The 16,450-nt window shown below is 42.0% G+C and overlaps 1 protein-coding gene across 1 annotated transcript; it reads left to right on the top strand.

The window, feature by feature from the left end:
• The first annotated feature begins 737 nt into the window (after positions 1-737).
• Positions 738-3,522, top strand: LOC125525828 (anthranilate O-methyltransferase 1-like). The gene is made up of 4 exons (XM_048690830.1): positions 738-869; positions 975-1,379; positions 2,483-2,752; positions 3,157-3,522. The coding sequence occupies exons 1-4, from the start codon at positions 795-797 to the stop codon at positions 3,520-3,522; spliced, it is 1,116 nt and encodes a 371-aa protein (XP_048546787.1). The 5' UTR covers positions 738-794.
• The last annotated feature ends 12,928 nt before the right edge of the window (positions 3,523-16,450 follow it).

Raw genomic sequence — 16,450 nt, forward strand, 5'->3', positions numbered from 1 at the left:
ACACAACATATAGAAGTTACATATATAAGGTGAGCTACCAACTCTAAAGCGTAAAACAAGTATGAAACCAATGTGTACAATAGTATGTAACCTATATATGAGAATAATTTTCCTGTTATAAAAAATGACAACATTATAACAATGAGATATTTACCAACAAGATGAAGCCGCTACAACAAAGCTGAAAGACTTCGAGACGCCTCAACAAATGTCCAAAAACTAATTTGTAACATTTCGAGAGGGATATAAGTTATGTGTAATATTGACTATACACCATATGACCCGACTAAATTATAATAAAAAAGGTAGGCGCGTAATTGTCGCATCATAATTAGAAAAAACGTCCATTTGAATTGCATTGGCAGTTCCTTTTAAGCTCGTCACAAAGGGAGCAGTATCATGTATGCCAATTTGACATTTTTGCTGACGTGACATATAATTAAATGAGAAAAAAGAAGATTGAGTGTCATGATATGATATTGTGTCATATTAAATGATGTACTAGTATGTGCCATATATGGCAATAAATAAGATATTATGATACTATGCACCCCCCCCTCCCCCCATCTTCACTGCTGGGCCCACCTCACTTAATCAAATCTCAGCCAATTTATCCTAACAACCCCGTAAACCCCCATGAATCTCATTACTTCGTGTTTGTGGGGGTGGTGGTCATCCTGGCTCTATAAATAATAGAGCCGTTGTGGTCTATACTGGACACATGGTGCAGTCAATCTAGCAAGCTTGTAGCCCCGAACTTGCAAAGCTAATAGACATCACCCCCCTGAATAGCTATGAAGGAAGCAAGCGGCATTCACATGGTTACCGGCAACGGCGAAAACAGCTACGCCGCAAACTCCAGGCTCCAGGTTTGTTTGTTTTTTAGTTGAGAGGCTCCAGGTTTGTATCCTGCACTGTGTTGCAATTCGCTCTCGTTGCATGAATAATTTGCTGTGTTTCATGCATGTATGCAGGAGAAGGCCATTTTGGAGACAAGGCCGGTGCTTCGTAAGGCCATACAAGAGGTGTGCACGTCGCTCTCCGCCCGACGGAGCACCATGGTCGTTGCTGACCTCGGCTGCTCATCGGGTCCCAACACTCTGCATGTCGTCTCCGAGGTGATTGACGCGGTCCAATTCTACACTCGGAAATTGGAAGAAGAACGGCGTGCCGTCGAGGTGCAGTTCTTCTTGAATGACCTGCCGGGGAACGATTTCAACCTCGTCTTCCGGTCACTGGAGCAACTTGAACATCTCGGCGGCAAAGAGACGCAGCCCTACTATGTGGCGGGCCTGCTGGGATCCTACTACAGGAAGCTTTTCCCTTCGCGGAGCGTCCATTTCTTCCACTCGTCCTACTCCCTCATGTGGCGCTCTAAGGTATGCATGCATCATATTTACTGCGACGTGATAATTATGTTCTAGTGTTAATATTGTTCACTTTATGTATGTGGTCGTTGCCAGATATGGATGAAGAAAACATGTTAGGTATTGGACCAACTCCAAGATTGTTCAGTCCATATTAATTTTAGGTGTGGTGGATCATGCATAGACCTGAAGGGCACTTTTTTTAGTGAATGCATGCAAAAATGCAAGGCATACTATTAAATTATAGAGAATGGTCGCTGATTGGAAAATTTTGTCTCCATTGTTGCAAAACTATGGAATTTGCACATGTGGAAAGTTCACGTGCCAACATGAATAAATTTTAAAAACAAAAGCATATGTGTTACAATAATATAAATATAATTTCAATGAGTTTAAACCTATTGGATTGAATTTTACTATGTACTTCCTATATTTAGTCCAAGGTAGCATTTTCCGTAATTTTTTGTATGCTATAATATCCCTTTATTTATAATATACTCCCTCTGTAAACTAATATAAAAGCGTTTAGATCACTACTTTAGTATTCTAAACGCTCTTATATTAGTTTACGGAGGAAGTATCATTCAATGCCAATGCGCTGGCACTAAAATGAGCTGTGGTAGTTCTCCCTTTGTATCATTTTACTTTCCATATCAAGAAAATTACGCATACCAAGGAGGAGCTAAGATGGGGTTTTTAGGCTAGAGGTGATGCTAATGCATTGGTTCATGCTAGGGGTGCAGGGCAGCATCTCGCAAAAACAGCCAGCTAATACAAATCAATCTTTTTGTAAGAATAATACAAATTAATCTAACACACTCTAATCTTTCTAGAGCAGAATTTGCTAGTTTAGAATACAAAGCGGGCCGGGTCTGGGCAATCCTTAGTAGTATCCCTAATTCATGCACCCGCTAGTCATAAATACTCATGCTTGCGATGTAATAAAAAATAGAAAAAGAAACTAATATGCAACGTAAATTGAAATGCAGAGAATAAGTTGATGTTCTTGCATAGTAATAACAATGATCAAGATACAAGCTACTAGTCAGCGGTCTGAGTCACTTCGATTTTCTACTAGGGATCAGTGATTAATGCTATGATACTTAATTACCTAGGTCCCCAAGGAACTCTCAAGCTGCACTCACGTGAACGAAGGCAACATCTACATTAGAAAGACTACCCCACCTATTGTGATTAAGCTGTTCCAAGAACAATTCAAAACGTACTTTGAGTTGTTCCTTGCACTACGCTCCAAAGAGCTTGTCAATGGAGGGCGAATGTTGCTAACATTTCTTGGAAGAAAGAGTGCAGAGATGATGATGCATGGGGACGTTAGCACCTTATTTGAATTGGTTGCGAAATGTCTCCATTCCTTGGTCCTAAAGGTACATACGTACATGTTGGTTACATCAATGATTTGCTTTGTTTGCGTTTGACGATTACACCATGTTACTCTTTACTAACAAACTTATAATTGCTTATGTAACTTGATATATGCTCCTAAGTTAATTCATTCAAGCATGGAAGCTTTCCATGAACAAAATTTCATCCGTGTAAGACAGTGACATATATTATCGCATGAGAAGCATACAATGTGGAAGTACACATTCTCGTACACGGAAAAGAAAACTTGCAAGTGAAATTTAAAAGTGAGGACAAAAGATTTCATGTGTAAATTAATACAATAATTACATTGGATTTCAAAGATAAAATATTAAGGAAAAACATCTCTACAAAATAAGAGTTCTCAGTACATTCATATCTAAAATATTATTGGGTTGGATGATAGGGCTGTGTGGAGAAGGAGAAGCTGGACACATTCAACCTGCCATACTATGCTCCATCGGTGAAAGAGGTGAAGGCGTTGATCAATGAGAGTAAGCTCTTTGATATTGAGCATGTCAGACTCTTTGAATCCAACTGGTATCCTCAGGACGACTCAGACAGTGATGTGGTACTAGATTATGCTATCGGCGGGGCAAATGTGGCCAAGTGCATAAGGGCCGTGTTGGAGCCACTAATAGTAGACCACTTTGGAGATAACATTATTGAGGAGCTATTCGTGGTGTATGCTTCTGTCGTTGCAAAGCATTTGGAGAAAGTGAAGGCAAAGTACCCCATCATCGTGGCATCCTTGAAGAAAGCCATGCACTGAACTGGACACAATGTTCATCGCAATAGGAAAAGGCCATAGTTAAATTGGTGGTATATGCTGAACATTATAAAGTTGACGCCTGCTGTTGTTAAATATTACATTTGTGTTGCTCAACTGTTTTTCAAAGACAAAAGTCTCTCTTTTGTGCTCTATAATGAAAATTAGAAAACTTTTAAAGTTGTAAACAAATTTAAGTACCAATGGTCGATAATCAACCTAGAACTTCTCATGTATTTCATCTTTTCGGTGGAGCAAAGACAAATGTTTCATTGTCAAAATGCTCAAAATACCATATGTCTACTAATGTAAGGGTAACCAAGCTACCACCCCCACCCTCCCCTCCCCCAATGCACATTAGTCTATGCGGGCAACCACAATCTATTTAAATTGGGCCAAAATCATTGATGCTTAATAAATTGGCTTTAAAAATGATTTTTTTTCTACAAAGCAATAATTTTCAAGAATGGTTATCCACCAACATGGTGTCACTAGGTCTAGTGTAGCAACTATAACAACGAAAGTGGTGTCCAAACCAATGTCCCACATGAAATGGATGACAATTAAACCTCATCATTGTTGGATTCAACCAATGATGACCATGCATATGGTTTTCACCCTAAAGTTGTAGATCTAGGGCGAGAGGTCTAAAGATTACTGCCTGCACTTCCAAAGCTTTTGGTTGGTAGGTTAGATGGTGGAGATGAGGGGTGGTGGGTGAAAGGCGATTGGGCATCCATTGAAGTGCAACGCAACTATATTGTGTTAGTAGGGAAGTCGTAATTCAGTAGAGCACGCATGTAGGTAGGCGATGAAGGAAATATGCCCTAGAGGCAATAATAAAGTTATTATTTATTTCCTCATATCATGATAAATGTTTATTACTCATGCTAGCATTGTATTAACCGGAAACATAATACATGTGTGAATACATAGACAAACATAGTGTCACTAGTATGCCTCTACTTGACTAGCTCGTTGATCAAAGATGGTTGAGTTTCCTAGCCATAGACATGAGTTGCCATTTGATTAACGGGATCACATCATTACGAGAATGATGTGATTGACTTGACCCATTTTGTTAGCTTAGCACTTGATCGTTTAAGTTTACTGCTTTTGCTTTCTTCAAGACTTATACATGTTCCTATGACTATGAGATTATGCAACTCCTGAACACCGGAGGAAAGCTTTGTGTGCTACCAAATGTCACAACGTAACTGGGTGATTATAAAGGTGCTCTACAGGTGTCTCCAAAGGTACATGTTGGGTTGGCGTATTTCGAGATTAGGATTTGTCACTCCGATTGTCGGAGAGGTATCTCTGGGCCCTCTCGGTAATGCACATCACATAAGCCTTGCAAGCATTGCAACTAATGAGTTAGTAGTGAGATGATGTATTACGGAATGAGTAAAGAGACTTGCCGGTAACGAGATTGAACTAGGTATTGAGATACCGACGATCGAATCTCGGGCAAGTAACATACCGATGACAAAGGGAACAACGTATGTTGTTATGCGGTCTGACCGATAAAGATCTTCGTAGAATATGTAGGAACCAATATGAGCATCCAGGTTCCGCTATTGGTTATTGACCGGAGACGTGTCTCGGTCATGTCTACATTGTTCTCGAACCGTAGGGTCCGCACGCTTAACATTACGATGACAGTTTCATTATGAGTTTATGTATTTTGATGTACCGAAGGTTGTTCGGAGTCCCGGATGTGATCATGGACATGACGAGGAGTCTCGAAATGGTCGAGACATAAAGATCAATATATTGGAAGCCTATATTTGGATATCGGAATCGTTCCGGGTGAAATCGGGATTTTACCGGAGTACCGGGGGGTTACCGGACCCCCCCGGGGGTTATTGGGCCTACATGGGCCCTAAGGGAGAAGAGGAAAGGAGGCAAGAGGTGGCCGCGCGCCCCTCCCCTCCCTAGTGCGAATAGGACAAGGAGAGGGGGGCGCCCCCCCCTTTCCTTTCCCTCTTCCTCTTCTTTCCCACTTCTCCTTCTCCAACTAGGAAAGAAGGGAGTCCTACTCCCGGTGGGAGTAGGACTCCCCCTTGGCGCGCCCTCCTTGGCCGGCCGCCCCCTCCCCTTGGCTCCTTTATATACGGGGCAAGGGGGCACCCTAGAACACACAAGTTGATCTTCGTGATCGTTCCTTAGCCGTGTGCGGTGCCCCCCTCCACCATATTCCACCTCGGTCGTATTGTAGCGGTGCTTAGGCGAAGCCCTGCGACGGTTGAACATCAAGATCGTCACCATGCCGTCGTGCTAACGGAACTCCTCCCCGAAGCTTTGCTGGATCGGAGCCCGGGGAGCGTCATCGAGCTGAACGTGTGCCAAGAACTCGGAGGTGCCGGAGTAACGGTGCTTGGATCGGTTGGACCGGGAAGACGTACGACTACTTCCTCTACGTTGCGTCAATGCTTCCGCTTCGGTCTACGCGGGTACGTAGAATACACTCTCCCCTCTTGTTGCTATGCATCACCATGATCTTGCGTGTGCGTAGGAATTTTTTTGAAATTACTACGTTCCCCAACAGTGGTATCAGAGCCTAGGTTTTATGGTTTGATGTTATATGCATGAGTAGAACACAAGTGAGTTGTGGGCGATATAAGTCATACTACTTACCAGCATGTCATACTTTGGTTCGGCAGTATTGTTGGATGAAGCGGCCCGGACCGACATTAAGCGTACGCTTACGCGAGACTGGTTCTACCGCCGTGCTTTGCACAAAGGTGGCTGGCGGGTGTCAGTTTCTCCAACTTTGGTTGAACCGAGTGTGGCTATGCCCGGTCCTTGCGAAGGTTAAAATAGCACCAACTTGACAAACTATCATTGTGGTTTTGATGCGTAGGTAAGATTGGTTCTTGCTTAAGCCCATAGCAGCCATGTAAAACTTGCAACAAACAAAGTAGAGGACGTCTAACTTGTTTTTGCAGGGCATGTAGTGATGTGATATGGTCAAGGCATGATGCTAAATTTTATTGTATGAGATGATCATGTTTTGTAACCAAGTTATCGGCAACTGGCAGGAGCCATATGGTTGTCGCTTTATTGTATGCAATGCAATCGCGCTGTAATGCTTTACTTTATCACTAAGCGGTAGCGATAGTCGTAGAAGCATAAGATTGGCGAGATGACAACGATGCTACGATGGAGATCAAGGTGTCGCGCCGGTGACGATGGTGATCATGACGGTGCTTCGGAGATGGAGATCACAAGCACAAGATGATGATGGCCATATCATATCACTTATATTGATTGCATTTGATGTTTATCTTTTATGCATCTTATCTTGCTTTGATTGACGGTAGCATCATAAGATGATCTCTCACTAAATTTCAAGATAAAAAGTGTTCTCCCTTAGTATGCACCGTTGCCAAAGTTCGTCGTGCCCAGACACCACGTGATGATAGGGTGTTATAAGCTCTACGTCCATCTACAACGGGTGCAAGCCAGTTTTGCACACGCAGAATACTCAGGTTAAACTTGACGATCCTAGCATATGCAGATATGGCCTCGGAACACTGAGACCGAAAGGTCGAGCATGAATCATATAGTAGATATGATCAACATAGCGATGTTCACCATTGAAAACTACTCCATTTCACGTGATGATCGGTTATGGTTTAGTTGATTTGGATCACGTAATCACTTAGATGATTAGAGGGATGTCTATCTAAGTGGGAGTTCTTAAGTAATATGATTAATTGAACTTAAATTTATCATGAACTTAGTCCCTGATAGTATCTTTCTTGTTTATGTTGATTGTAGATAGATGGCCCGTGCTGTTGTTCCGTTGAATTTTAATGCGTTCCTTGAGAAAGCAAAGTTGAAAGATGATGGTAGCAATTACACGGACTAGGTCCGTAACTTAAGGATTATCCTCATTGCTGCACAGAAGAGTTACGTCCTGGAAGCACCGCTGGGTGCCAGGCCTGCTGCTGATGCAACTGACGACGTTAAGAACATCTGGCAGAGCAAAGCTGATGACTACTCGATAGTTCAATGTGCCCTGCTTTACGGCTTAGAATCGGGACTTCAACGAAGTTTTGAACGTCATGGGGCATATGAGATGTTCCAGGAGTTGAAGTTAATATTCCAGCAGAATGCCCGGATTGAGAGATATGAAGTCTCCAATAAATTCTATAGCTGCAAGATGGAGGAGAATAGTTCTGTCAGTGAGCATATACTCAAGATGTCTGGGTATTGTAATCACTTGATTCAACTGGGAGTTAATCTTCCGGATGGTAGCGTCATTGACAGAATTCTCCAATCACTTCCACCAAGCTACAAGAGCTTCGTGATGAACTATAATATGCAAGGGATGGATAAGACAATTCCCGAGCTCTTCGCAATGCTAAAGGCTACGGAGGTAGAAATCAAGAAGGAGCATCAAGTGTTGATGGTCAACAAGACCACTAGTTTCAAGAAAAAGGGCAAAGGGAAGAAGAAGGGGAACTTCAAGAAGAACAACAAGCAAGTTGCTGCTCAGGAGAAGAAACCCAAGTCTGGACCTAAGCCTGAAACTGAGTGCTTCTACTGCAAGCAGACTGGTCACTGGAAGCGGAACTGCCCCAAGTATTTGGCGGATAAGAAGGATGGCAAGGTGAACAAAGGTATATGTGATATACATGTTATTGATGTGTACCTTACTAGAGCTCACAGTAGCACCTGGGTATTTGATACTGGTTCTGTTGCTAATATTTGCAACTCAAAACAGGGACTACGGATTAAGCGAACACTGGCAAAGGACGAGGTGACGATGCACGTGGGAAATGGTTCCAAAGTCGATGTGATCGCGGTCGGCACGCTACCTCTACATCTACCTTCGGGATTAGTATTAGACCTAAATAATTGTTATTTGGTGCCAGCGTTGAGCATGAACATTATATCTGGATCTTGTTTGATGCAGACGGTTATTCATTTAAATCAGAGAATAATGGTTGTTCTATTTATATGAGTAATATCTTTTATGGTCATGCACCCTTGAAGAGTGGTCTATTTTTGATGAATATCGATAGTAGTGATACACATATTCATAATGTTGAAGCCAAAAGATGTAGAGTTGATAATGATAGTGCAACTTATTTGTGGCACTGCCGTTTAGGTCATATCGGTGTAAAGCGCATGAAGAAACTCCATACTGATGGACTTTTGGAACCACTTGATTATGAATCACTTGGTACTTGCGAACCGTGCCTCATGGGCAAGATGACTAAAATGCCGTTCTCCGGTACTATGGAGAGAGCAACAGATTTGTTGGAAATCATACATACAGATGTATGTGGTCCGATGAATGTTGAGGCTCGTGGCGGATATCGTTATTTTCTCACCTTCACAGATGATTTAAGCAGATATGGGTATATCTACTTAATGAAGCATAAGTACGAAACATTTGAAAAGTTCAAAGAATTTCAGAGTGAAGTTGAAAATCATCGTAACAAGAAAATAAAGTTTCTACGATCTGATCGTGGAGGAGAATATTTGAGTTACGAGTTTGGTCTACATTTGAAACAATGCGGAATAGTTTCGCAGCTCACGCCACTGGAACACCACAACGTAATGGTGTGTCCGAACATCGTAATCGTACTTTACTTGATATGGTGCGATCTATGATGTCTCTTACAGATTTACCGCTATCGTTTTGGGGTTATGCTTTAGAGACGGCCGCATTCACGTTAAATAGGGCACCATCAAAATCCGTTGAGACAACGCCTTATGAACTATGGTTTGGCAAGAAACCAAAGTTGTCGTTTCTTAAAGTTTTGGGCTGTGATGCTTATGTGAAAAAGCTTCAACCTGATAAGCTCGAACCCAAATCGGAGAAATGTGTCTTCATAGGATACCCAAAGGAGACTGTTGGGTACACCTTCTATCACAGATCCGAAGGCAAGACATTCGTTGCTAAAAATGGATCCTTTCTAGAGAAGGAGTTTCTCTCGAAAGAAGTGAGTGGGAGGAAAGTAGAACTTCATGAGGTAACTGTACCTGCTCCCTTATTGGAAAGTAGTACATCACAGAAACCGGCTTCTGTGACACCTAAACCAATTAGTGAGGAAGTTAATGATGATGATCATAGAACTTCAGATCAAGTTGCTACTGAACCTCGTAGATCAAACAGAATAAGATCCGCACCAGAGTGGTACAGTAATCCTGTTCTGGAAGTCATGCTACTAGATCATGATGAACCTACGAACTATGAAGAAGCGATGGTGAGCCCAGATTCCGCGAAATGGCTTGAAGCCATGAAATCTGAGATGGGATCCATGTATGAGAACAAAGTCTGGACTTTGGTTGACTTGCCCGATGATCGGCAAGCAATTGAGAATAAATGGATCTTCAAGAAGAAGACTGACGCTGACAGGTAATGTTACTATCTATAAAGCTCGACTTGTTGCAAAAGGTTTTCGACAAGTTCAAGGGATTGACTACGATGAGACATTCTCACCCGTAGCGATGCTTAAGTCTGTCTGAATCATGTTAGCAATTGCCGCATTTTATGATTATGAAATTTGGCAAATGGATGTCAAAACTGCATTCCTGAATGGATTTCTGGAAGAAGAGTTGTATATGATGCAACCAGAAGGTTTTGTCGATCCAAAGGGAGCTAACAAAGTGTGCAAGCTCCAGCGATCCATTTATGGACTGGTGCAAGCCTCTCGGAGTTGGAATAAACGCTTTGATAGTGTGATCAAAGCATTTGGTTTTATACAGACTTTTGGAGAAGCCTGTATTTACAAGAAAGTGAGTGGGAGCTTTGTAGCATTTCTGATATTATATGTGGATGACATATTACTAATTGGAAATGATATAGAATTTCTGGATAGCATAAAGGGATACTTGAATAAGAGTTTTTCAATGAAATACCTCGGTGAAGCTGCTTACATATTAGGCATTAAGATCTATAGAGATAGATCAAGACGCTTAATTGGACTTTCACAAAGCACATACGTTGACAAAGTTTTGAAGAAGTTCAAAATGGATCAAGCAAAGAAAGGGTTCTTGCCTGTGTTACAAGGTGTGAAGTTGAGTAAGACTCAATGCTCGACCACTGCAGAAGATAGAGAGAAAATGAAAGATGTTCCCTATGCTTCAGCCATAGGCTCTATCATGTATGCAATGCTATGTACCAGACCTGATGTGTGCCTTGCTATAAGTCTAGCAGGGAGGTACCAAAGTAATCCAGGAGTGGATCACTGGACAGCGGTCAAGAACATCCTAAAATACCTGAAAAGGACTAAGGATATGTTTCTCATTTATGGAGGTGACAAAGAGCTCATCGTAAATGGTTACGTTGATGCAAGCTTTGACACTAATCCGGACGATTCTAAATCGCAAACCGGATACGTGTTTACATTAAACGGTGGAGCTGTCAGTTGGTGCAGTTCTAAACAAAGCGTCGTGGCGGGATCTACATGTGAAGCGGAATACATAGCTGCTTCAGAAGCAGCAAATGAAGGAGTCTGGATGAAGGAGTTCATATCCGATCTAGGTGTCATACCTAGTGCATCGGGTCCAATGAAAATCTTTTGTGACAATACTGGTGCAATTGCCTTGGCAAAGGAATCCAGATTTCACAAGAGAACCAAGCACATCAAGAGACGCTTCAATTCCATCCGGGATCTAGTCCAGGTGGGAGACATAGAGATTTGCAAGATACATATGGATCTGAATGTAGCAGACCCGTTGACTAAGCCTCTTCCACGAGCAAAACATGATCAACACCAAGGCTCCATGGGTGTTAGAATCATTACTGTGTAATCTAGATTATTGACTCTAGTGCAAGTGGGAGACTGAAGGAAATATGCCCTAGAGGCAATAATAAAGTTATTATTTATTTCCTTATATCATGATAAATGTTTATTATTCATGCTAGAATTGTATTAACCGAAAACATAATACATGTGTGAATACATAGACAAACAGAGCGTCACTAGTATGCCTCTACTTGACTAGCTCGTTAATCAAAGATGGTTATGTTTCCTAACCATGGACAAAGAGTTGTTATTTGATTAATGGGATCACATCATTAGGTGAATGATCTGATTGACATGACCCATTCCATTAGCTTAGCACCCGATCGTTTAGTATGTTGCTATTGCTTTCTTCATGACTTATACATGTTCCTATGACTAAGAGATTATGCAACTCCCGTTTGCCGGAGGAACACTTTGTGTGCTACCAAACGTCAAAACGTAACTGGGTGATTATAAAGGTGCTCTACAGGTGTCTCGAAAGGTACATGTTGGGTTGGCGTATTTCGAGATTGGGATTTGTCACTCCGATTGTCGGAGAGGTATCTCTGGGCCCTCTCGGTAATGCACATCACATAAGCCTTGCAAGCATTGCAACTAATGAGTTAGTTGTGAGATGATGTATTACGGAACGAGTAAAGAGACTTGCCGGTAATGAGATTGAACTAGGTATTGAGATACCGACGATCGAATCTCGGGCAAGTAACATACCGATGACAAAGGGAACAACATATGTTGTTATGCAGTCTGACCGATAAAGATCTTCGTAGAATATGTAGGAACCAATATGAGCATCCAGGTTCCGCTATTGGTTATTGACCGGAGACGTGTCTCAGTCATGTCTACATTGTTCTCGAACCGTAGGGTCCGCACGCTTAATGTTACGATGACAATTTCATTATGAGTTTATGTATTTTGATGTACCGAAGGTTGTTCGGAGTCCCGGATGTGATCATGGACATGACGAGGAGTCTCGAAATGGTCGAGACATAAAGATCGATATATTGGAAGCCTATATTTGGATATCGGAATCGTTCCGGGTGAAATCGGGATTTTACCGGAGTACCGGGGGGTTACCAGAACCCCCCGGGGGTTATTGGGCCTACATGGGCCCTAAGGGAGAAGAGGAAAGGAGGCAAGAGGTGGCCGCGCGCCCCTCCCCTCCCTAGTCCGAATAGGACAAGGAGAGGGGGGCGGCGCCCCCCCTTTCCTTTCCCTCTTCCTCCTCTTTCCCACTTCTCCTTCTCCAACTAGGAAAGAAGGGAGTCCTACTCCCGGTGGGAGTAGGACTTCCCCTTGCCGTGCCCTCCTTGGCCGGCCGCCCCCTCCCCTTGGCTCCTTTATATACAGGGGCAAGGGGGCACCCTAGAACATACAAGTTGATCTTCGTGATCGTTCCTTAGCCGTGTGCGGTGCCCCCCTCCACCATATTCCACCTCGGTTATATTGTAGCGGTGCTTAGGCGAAGCCCTGCAACGGTTGAACATCAAGATCGTCACCACGCTGTCATGCTGACAGAACTCCTCCCCGAAGCTTTGCTGGATCGGAGCCCGGGGAGCATCATCGAGCTGAACGTGTGCCAAGAACTCGGAGGTGCCGGAGTAACGGTGCTTGGATCGGTTGGACCGGGAAGACGTACGACTACTTCCTCTACGTTGCGTCAACGCTTCCGCTTCGGTCTACGAGGGTATGTAGACAACACTCTCCCCTCTCGTTGCTATGCATCACCATGATCTTGCGTGTGCGTAGGAATTTTTTTGAAATTACTACGTTCCCCAACATTTATTATTGCCTCTAGGGCATATTTCCAACATGGGATGTGTTCCATATAAGGAGGACACAATACAATGGTAGTAATGACATAATATAAGCATATTGTGAGAATTTTGACCCTGTATGAAAGGACATCATCTTGAGTACTTCAAGTCAATTTTTTTGTGAAGTAGATATAACACAAGCTATTCTTGCAGCACAAAAGATAATATTCAAATGTCAACTTCTCTTACAGAACAACAATTGTAAATTCAGTGTTAAACAAACAATCTCTAGGATATCAAGGTACGTAAGAACTAGATTCTTTCTCAAGATGTTTCTTGTTTGCATAACAAATTATGAAATACCGAAGTATATGTATGACTGCATTTTATCACAACTTCTGACAGCACACAGTCCTCTCCTAAAGCAAATTCTCCATGTGTTTGCTTCATCATGAATCTATGTGTTCCATATATCTGCATAACATCAAGGAATCCGAGGCTTGAGTAGAAATTCTATTCTAATTCCACCTTGAAACCATGGTATAGAATAACAAAATGTTTGCTTAGATGATCCTTCCATCAAGTACCTTGCAAACAATTCGGAGTAAGCCATGAGAGGATAGATACTAACAAACAAATCAAAGTAAACCATGAGTGGAGAAGCTCCTCAATCTACTCCTACAGGGAGTCTAGTTAGCTTGACTGATGCTAGAAAAGAGAAGTGCGCTGAAGATCACCAATCAATGATAAAAAACTGACATAACCAATTAAAACACGATAAATACCTAATAATCCAGCAGTAGCCGGCCATCGTAGAATGTAGATTAGTTGGAGGCAGCCGTTCAAGTGGTTACGGCTCAAGTGATGGTGGTCACCCGACAAAAAATTAAATCATTACTTGTTTGTACCCGAGGGAGGCTGAGACTGAGATGCATCATGCTTGCTGGTAGAAAGCGGCGAGCACTTTGCTTATTGCTACAGCAGATGCTGAGGCGGACCACCTAATAGATCAGAATTCCAAATTTCGTCAAGCCTATATTTTTTATAAGTGGAAAAAGAGATGCATGAAGCAGATTAAATGGCATGATGAGATCAATGTAGTATATATAATCAAGGATTAACCTGCTCATGGGGGATATCAATTTAGTATATATAATCAGGGATTAACCTGTTCGTGGGCGATGTATTCAATGATGTCGAATGCAAAATAAGAGTAGGGGAACTTGTCCTTCACGCGGAGATAGAGTTCTTTATGGTTGAGAGATTCGAGATTATGCCAATAAAACGCAATGAATCATGAAAATAAATCCAATACCACTAGGAGGAGGAAGAATATAGATAATTGACTGATCCATATGTATTTGATTGATCCATCGGGATCATCTCAATGTCCACTCCTTACCTGTCGATGCTGATCCACCCTGACAATCTAGCGAGAAAAGAGCAGTCGTGGCAACGACGATCACCGACCGAAGGTGTTGGAGTAACAATTAAAATCAACAGCCTTGACTTTTCAGATAAGTCCCACGTACCCATCCTCCAGATCGATGGTCTTAAAATCCTGCCTTTGCCCTGCCGTAGCCGCCATCACCGCCATAGCCACCAGTTCTCATCCCGATGGCGAAGAACGCAAACCCTAGATGAGGCTGGGCTCGGTTGCTTCCATCGCCCCATGGTATTTGTGTCATTTGCGGAGAAAGAGATGGGGGTGGAAGTCTGGGCAACCATATTATGAGGAGGGATTCCGTCGCTGAAGTTTCGGTTGGAGAAAATCTTCAATTCCACTTCTGTGGGGTCGTGGAAGGAGGAGCGAACAGGAGGGACGTCCAGCGAACAGGGGGGCAACTCTTCGCTGCAGATCTTGGCCACATATTATCAATCAAACGGCTGGAAAAAATTAAGATGACGTGGACCCACGAGAGGGCAGAGAAATCAGGTAGTGGGGATCAACTATTTAGGTATTATAGATTCTACAAATTAAGGACAAGGATGGTCACCATTGGCTCACTTGTAGAGTAGATCACATTATCAATGTTAGGTAAGCCTCTTATTTGGTTCTTCTTATTTGGCTTGTTTGTTGTTCACCAGAGTTTTAGTTAAGTATATACATTGTTGTGGACATGCATACATGTAATGAATATGGTTAGAGCATTTAAATAGGATTCTTGCCCAATTAAATCTACTTACCTTTTAATCATGGGTCACTCTGAGATCAGGAAATTTCTTCGTGCTTCTCATCACGGTGTTCATAACCAAATTCTGCTCCTACAAAAAGTGAAATGCCAAACAGGAGGTGAATTTCTTACTATAGTAAAGAGGCAATAACAATGAATATTGAGGTACAATTTTACCTTCTTGCGAGCATTTCAGTACTGCACCAAAATACAGAACTTGTGTTTTTCATAGTAGCATCCTTGGTCTCTTTGATAGACTCTTTGAGATATTATGTGGCTTGTTGTGCAATTAGTACATCATATATATGTGATAATAGGATACAAATGATGATTGTAGTGTACATGACCTCCAACACAGACAACTATATAGGAAATATAGTGTGGTGTCATGAGGGGAGGCGGGAGGGCTCGATGCCCCCTTCTCTAACATAAGGTGGTTGCGGGAGGCCCCCTATCATAACTTAATTATTTATACGTAAATACTCATTGTTAGTTAGGAAGGGATATCTTCCATTATTCTATAGTTCACAAAAACCAGGAAAGCGTTAACGACAAGCGAAGTCCATAACATTAAGTAAAAATTAGGAGAGGGTTGAAGACGATTGCGCTACTTTTGCACTACAATGGCACTGTGACGCCAATTGTGAAAAAGCCTTCATGTCTAAGGAGGTAATCATACTAAGATTGACCAATACTTACATGATAGTTAACACGTCTAAATCTACATTATCCTCAGTTTCAAATTTCGAGATGCATGATGATGTTAGAGATATTGTGTTGTATTCCCTACTTCAGTCGTCACAAAAAGGGGTTGTGATAAGGTATTAACATACTAATGAGTATATAACTTTTTGATTTGGGGTTCTACACATGTTTAGTGATTAAGGTTATATGCTTTTCTATTCATGTTCATGTGAAAGACTTCATCCAACTCAACCAACCGCACTATGCAGGGAGCCATGGGCAGGACATCCTAGACTTTGTCAGTATTAATTAAAATCCCTTAGACTTGTGGTTTTGTGTTACCTTAGCCCTAAATGTTGAGTACTTATGCAATTTATTTAAAAATTTAATTATCTTTAAATGTATTAATTACATGTAAACTTGCATGGATTCTATAGGTTTAGGTTTGTCCAAAGGCAAACATCAACAATGGACATGCAATTAAGTATTCCTCTAGCAAGTCGTCAACAAATATACCTCAGACAACTCTCTGGACTTAATAATCCAT

This window comes from Triticum urartu, chromosome 7 (genome assembly GCF_003073215.2).
Source record: "Triticum urartu cultivar G1812 chromosome 7, Tu2.1, whole genome shotgun sequence".
NCBI classification, from domain to species: domain Eukaryota; kingdom Viridiplantae; phylum Streptophyta; class Magnoliopsida; order Poales; family Poaceae; genus Triticum; species Triticum urartu.

Excerpts from the sequence above, each read along its gene's own strand:
- LOC125525828 (XM_048690830.1), top strand. The coding sequence starts at position 795 with ATGAAGGAAGCAAGCGGCATTCACATGGTTACCGGCAACGGCGAAAAC. Across the intron at positions 870-974 it reads CCGCAAACTCCAGGCTCCAG|GAGAAGGCCATTTTGGAGAC; the intron begins GTTTGTTTGTTT and ends GCATGTATGCAG. Across the intron at positions 1,380-2,482 it reads CCCTCATGTGGCGCTCTAAG|GTCCCCAAGGAACTCTCAAG; the intron begins GTATGCATGCAT and ends TTAATTACCTAG.